Below are 6,855 nucleotides of genomic sequence, written 5' to 3' on the forward strand. Positions count from 1 at the left end.
GAATGAGTTGTTCAAACCTGTCAGACGGACGGAATGAGTTGTTCAAACCTGTCAGACGGACGGAATGAGTTGTTCAAACCTGTCAGACGGACGGAATGAGTTGTTCAAACCTGTCAGACGGACGGAATGAGTTGTTCAAACCTGTCAGACGGACGGAATGAGTTGTTCAAACCTGTCAGACGGACGGAATGAGTTGATCAAACCTGTCAGACGGACGGAATGAGTTGTTCAAACCTGTCAGACGGACGGAATGAGTTGATCAAACCTGTCAGACGGACGGAAGGAGTTATTTCTCTTATTCAATATCAAACAAAATAATTAATTACTAATAATTAATTCACTAATTAAATATTTTGTTTATTGATTCATGTTTTGTTAGGTACAATAAATAATTGTTTAAAATATCAACTTGATACGTGACGGAGAAATAGCGTTAACGATTTTTTAAAGGGTACTAAACCCAACAAATTTAGTCATATATGTGAATACTGAAGTATTACTTTCCCTTGTTGCTATTAAACAAAATAATTAATTAGCAAACAGATAGACAGACAGACAGACAGAGTGAGTTAATATAAGCTATGTAAAAAACATGGAATCAAATGTTTCAAAAGCTGATCTCTCCTTTTTGCAGACTCCTTTAATTAGATTAACTTTAAAAAGTAGGACGAAACCAAAAGAGCAAAAAGAAACTTGTCAAAGCCATCTTAACACATGTCTGACTCTCCACCAAAGCAGCATGATTCACTGGTTCAAAGTTCAAATCTTTCTATACTTAGGTATGACCATACAATGATGAGTATCACGTTTTATTTTCCTTTTTTTTTGTTTTGTTTCAATTTCTGTGTTTGACGTTTCGTGTGTTCCTTCAGAATTGAAGATCATTACATCCTAACCAAACCTCACGCTGGACGGCACGGGGTGGTGGAGGGATGGAGGCGGCCAAGGTTCTAGCCCCGGACCATCTAGATGAAAGTCCATATCACATACCACTTGACCTGGCAGCCATTTATATTCCCACAATTTTATCAATATTACTTTTGATTAGGTTGTTCCACTATTAACTAAACTATAATAGTGGTCGTATAGTTGACTGATATTTCTTCTTTTAGAAACGAATATAAAGTTTTCCATTTAAAGATTTTCTGATTTTAAAAATTTTACTTATAAAATTGTGTTCTCTTTAACCTGTAAGATTCCCTATCCTCAGTGGCATCACTAGGGAGTGACGGGGGTACGGCCCTCACCGGCTGACACCGACCATAGTGACGCCACTGCCTATCCTGATAATTGAAGTAAAAGAAACAAAGGTCATTAGTCTGGAAATCTTCGTCTATGGTGCATTTAATCTTTGAAATATTTCTAAATAATTTACTCAGATCAAGATATAATAGCTTACTATTAGATGATAATCAAAATCAACCAGAAAGCTAGCACGTGATCGAGCTGTTTTCGTAAGAAATAAAGATAACATTCGACTGTCTGCTGTAATTCAAAGAGAAGTAAGCCCAGAAGCTTTTGTCGTCATCACATTCTTGCAAAAGAGATAGAATTTCTAATATTGTGTTTATTCAACATAGTAGAAATGTGATGCACTTACATTTTCTTAGTGCAAAATAAAAATTACTTAAAAATAAACAAAGCTTATATTAAGTGTAATTGTATCAATTAGTTTGCATCAGTTATGCAATTGTACTCATAAGTGACCTAGACATAATAAATCTGTGTGATTTAAAATTTCTTTACCAATTGCATTGGTTTAGCATTAATTTGTCTGGACCAGTTGTGAAACAGGGAGGGAAGTAGAGGATATCTTGTGAATGTTTACGCGATCGTTTTTTAAATGCATAAACAATGTTCACTCAGGGCTGAAGAGTCCGCAAGGGGAACTAATTCAACTTATACCACCACATCAGTCAAGTACGATTCCCTTGTTCAAGATACCAAACAAAATACTTAATTACCAATAGTTGATTAACTAATTGGTTAATATTTTTTTAAATTCTTGTGTTGTCAGTTAATGAAAATTATTGTGCACAAAAAGTAATAAAAAAAACAACAACAAAAAAACAAACAAAAAAGCAAACAAACAAACGTACTCATAAATATCTGTTATTATTGTAATTTTTCGTTCAAGAAACAGATCTGTTGGAGGTGTGTTTATTTTCCATATAAGACAATTATTAATGCCTTTCTGTACACAGCAATTTGAAATGTCTTTCTGTAGCAATAAGTAATGTCTTTCTGCACACAGCTACAGCTGCAGCCACAGAAATGTATACAACTAAGTTCACCACATTTCCCTCGGACATTACCGTGAAGATGACGTCAGTTGGTCCCACAATGCCAGCGTCAACGTTTTTGTCTTGTGCCAGACGTTGTTTGAAATATGTCACTACGTGCTCTAGCTTCCTGTACAACCAGACGATAAACACCTGTATACCGGGTAAGGACTATTTTATTTCATACAAGAACCTGATTTGCATAATAAAAAAAAAGGTGGAAATCTCGATGACGCCACTGAAATTTAATTTATCTCGCACGAGCTTTCTAATTGCTGTCCTATGTAACAGTGCCGTGAGTTCCATTTCTGTTAACAAGCAAAATAGAAAAAAAAATCCTTTTTTTTAACAAGGTTACAAAGACAGTTTGTGTGGGAACACAACTCAGAATCGGCCCCCGAATGAAATTCTATCAAATGCAAAGAAAGAAGGTTGGGAGATCTTGTGTTTTGTCAATAAAAGAAGTAACACGTAAACCTAGCTTGTTATTTGTTACTTTGTCTTATTGGGGACGGGCGCGCATAAAGAATTACGATTTTCTTCCAGAATCTAGCACTTCAAAAAAAAAATTGATAAGAAAAAAAACTTCAAAAAGGACGCATGGTTAAATCTACCAACAATCAAGCTCTGACCATTTGAGCTAAGAAGTCTGATGGAGTTCTGACCACTGTATATTCATGAAATTAAATCCTTCCCAATGTAATGAAATGTTTTTCCCTCATGGAACTATTATTACGTGCTGTACATTTCTTTTCAGGCTCGTGGCTCGTTAGGTCTGAAATGTCTGTGACCTCAACTCTTGCCACATTGTACTACAAGCCAGGAGCGTTCTGCGAAAGTAGACGCGTTAATTTTACCATCAAATCTTATGGCGATGTCAGCGCATGCATGTGGCTATCCAACAGTTCGGCCAATTATGATACAGCCAGAAAATATTGTCTAAGTAAGTAAATAGAATGTTTCTTCCTTAGACAGAGAGCCTTTTCTTATTCTGTTTAGGTTTTATTTTTGTTACAATACCTTTATTCAAGTCAGAACTCCATGGAACCTTCAGGAACCTGGACGCGTAACACGGATCTCAAAAACGGTTTAACTATTTTTCTAGAACTTTAACAGCTGATGTATATCGCTGAGAAAATAATTACTACCTCGTTGGCCAGATGGGGAACATTTTAGTTTGACCGTTGTAATTTTTCAATAAAATGTAAATTTTGGCTTTAAATTGGAGTAAAAAAACAAAACAACAACAACATGACGTAGTCAGCCGGAGGGTATCGATAACTGGGTTGTTTATTTAAGTTAAAGTTGATTTACGTTTATTGATAAATTATCTAAGCTTGGCTTATATTTTTACGTAAATCTACTACAGATTGCGTCTAGATTCTAGTTTCTAGAAGTAAATCTAGATCTAGACCTTGATCTTAAGTGTTCTAAATCAGATACTTGTAAAGAAGGTACCAGTCACTTATACAATGCCCACTGCCTTAATTGGTAGAATCGTTCATTTCAGAATCTGAAGGTGTCAAAATAACGAGTTCTAAACCCGTTTCGGCCTAAAAAAATGTATATTATTTTTTTTTTAATCTTTGACTTTATTGTAAGTTGTGAAATGGAGGTATTGTCTTTTTAAAAGATGCATTATACAATGTTTTTTTTTTTTGTTCTTGTACCTTGTTGCTTGGTGTTTTAGTGTGCTCGATTCTTAAATTCTCTAGATCTTGGGTCACATTTGTACACTATTAGAATCCCTAACAAGCTCTTCATCTTGCTAGATGTTGTCCACACGTTGAATGTTGATTACTGGGTGGGATTGAATGACATTGCTGAGGAAGGCGTCTTTAGGTGGGAAGATGATAACTCTCTTTGGAAAAAAGACTGGACTCTCTTCGCCTCAGGTTTGTCCATTCGTTTGCACTCTTACTTAACCCATAACAATCTAGTTCTAGTAGAACAAAATTGTATTAAGTTAAAAATATGTTTTGCCAACATATTTTTTTATTATGTGAATCTTTAAATATCTTTAAATACCTTTTACTTTAGCTTATTTAAGATACCAAACAAAGTAATTTATTATCAATAGTCAAGTAATTGTTTATTTTTAGCGGCCCCCGAAAGGGGAAAAGACGCTAATAGTTTTGTGTGAAATGTCTGTCCGTCTATCCCGTTTAGATCTCGTAAACTAGAAAAGATAGTGAAAATCCGACATCATAATATTTTAGTCCATTCAAAGTTCTGATGCTTTTTTTTTTTTAAAGATTTGAATAAGAGATTGACCCCTTTACAAAACAATTAGATTAATAAGATATTCATTATAAGACATCGGTTAGGCCAGGTTCACATTCAACTTCGTATTCACTTCACCTATCCTTTGGTTTGCTGGACCGCTAGGGCACCACACAAGATCTGTCAACTTTCTTTCTCCATTCTTCTCTGTCTTTGATCGAATTTCATTCTAATGTTCTTTCTGAAAATATTGATACCTGCGGGTAAAAGAAATAATAATGCGAAATTTCAGCTAGATCCGACATTGGGTGTCGGAGAAATAACGTGTATAAACTTTTAGTCTGACAGACACACAGACAGAGTGAGTTGATAGAAGCTTTGTACAAATAGTGCACCCGTTGCTACCATTCTATCTGTATGTATGTATCATTTATTGTTTCAACACTTCCATTGCAATGGATATATTTGTATGTATGTCACAGAGTCTACTAGGGGGAAAAAACGCACTATAATCATTGAGAGTGAATAGGGACGTTTCCAATCAACGTCAATCTACGTTTCACGTAACCTTTGGACTTGTAAATACTATGGTATATAAGGGACATGTCACCTAATGGAAATTGAACGATATAGTTGACTTGATTATCTAGAACTATTGATTTGACTTAACTGTTATATTCTTACTTACGATTATGTATTATAATCACTTCGCTGGCACAGTGGTTAGTGTGTATTGGCTTTAGCCCTCCAGTTGGAATTCAAGTGGCACAACTTGTTTCAAAACGTATTGCAACTCCGTCTGTCTGTCTGGTCAAACGTTTGTAACTATTGGTAATTAATTAATTTGTTTGGTACATTGAACAAGGGAAAGAAATCGTTCTTGAAAGATGTGGTAGTATAAGTCGAATTAGTCCCCTCGAAGACTCTTGAGCACTGAGTGAAAAAGTTTTTATGCATTTAAAAAACGATCTTGTAAACATTCACAAAGATACCCCCTTCTTCCCTCTCCCTTTCACAACTGGTCCAGACAAGTGATATGATTATAGCGCATTGAGAAAGCTAAAAGCTTAACAAAAACAGTTGATAAAATATTTCTAATTACACAGATTTGTTATGTCTAGGTTACTGATTGTAATAATTGCATGGATGATCCGATCTAATTGATACAATTACACTTAATATATGCTTTGCGTTTTGTTTTGTTTTTTTCAAGTGTTTTTTTTTTTTTTTTTTTTGTTTACTTTCGTATAGTTTTCTGATGTTTTTTTTTTATAGGTCAGCCTGACAATCTTGGAAACGAAGATTGTGTCCAGTACAGTCCAACATTTTACCCAATCAATGACAGACCTTGTTCATATTTGTCTAGATTTATATGTGAAATGAGTCCATTGCTTAGTTGAACTTAAGGCGAGAAACAGATATTGAAGTTATACAGCCTAAAATCATTTCTGAAAAAGCAGTTCAGTAAAACATTTCAAGTTGGTGGTATAATCAACCAACACATACGCCTGATACAACCAATGTCTAAGTATCTATGTGTCGCGCACGCTAATTAGAGGCATTAATTTTGTAAGTAAATGGTTTTCCTTGTCATGCGTCAACGCACTTGGAAAAAAAAATAAGCTCTTATCTGAATTGGTCCAAGTCTAAAGAAGACTGTGCCTTTAACGTCGTGATTTGTGTGTGTCAACTATTTGACTCAATTATATGTTTCACAAGTAATGGTTTAGTGTTTCATGTATTATTGCTACTTTCTTTTCAGTTCATTTAATGAACACAGCAAATAATGTTAAAGTGAAGCACAATCAATACTTCAACAAAACAAATTTATTAAATTTAGCTACTTCAAAAACTGTTTTTGTCTTTTTTTGTTTAGTTTCCTGAAGTTTGCATTATTTGATATGAGTTAACATATGCAGAATATATAACAGGATTTGAAAGGCCTACATGCATCTACTTTCTGAATTTCATTTTATGGCATTCTTTCCCATTATCCTTGACTGCATGCTTGATGTTAGCCACAAAGAGCAGATGTCTTTTACATAGCGTTTGAGGGATGTATCAGATCTAGAAGTTATGGTGGAGAACACTTCGAGTTTATGTACCTAAAAAGCCTTTAGTTGCGTACGGTAGTACGTTTTATAACAAATCGTAAGGCCTAGAGCGTTAGAGGCGGACGGGCCCGTTAGCGTGACGTTGTGCGTTATTTATATTGCTTATCCTTACGACTCAGGGCCCCGCGCACAGCTACATACATACATACATACATACATACATACATACATACATACATACATACATACATACATACAAACAAACATACATAGTACAGATAAAAGAAAAATGGGAC

At 34.9% G+C, this 6,855-nt stretch overlaps 1 protein-coding gene across 1 annotated transcript; it reads left to right on the forward strand.

Annotated features, from left to right (window-relative positions):
* Positions 1-660: 660 nt before the first annotated feature.
* LOC106065008 (CD209 antigen-like protein A) lies at positions 661-6,325 on the forward strand. Its single transcript, XM_013223725.2, has 5 exons — positions 661-779; positions 2,255-2,446; positions 3,040-3,225; positions 3,998-4,177; positions 5,781-6,325. The coding sequence occupies exons 1-5, from the start codon at positions 740-742 to the stop codon at positions 5,903-5,905; spliced, it is 723 nt and encodes a 240-aa protein (XP_013079179.2). The 5' UTR covers positions 661-739; the 3' UTR covers positions 5,906-6,325.
* The last annotated feature ends 530 nt before the right edge of the window (positions 6,326-6,855 follow it).

The sequence above is a fragment of the Biomphalaria glabrata genome, chromosome 5, assembly GCF_947242115.1.
Source record: "Biomphalaria glabrata chromosome 5, xgBioGlab47.1, whole genome shotgun sequence".
Lineage (NCBI taxonomy): Eukaryota > Metazoa > Mollusca > Gastropoda > Planorbidae > Biomphalaria > Biomphalaria glabrata.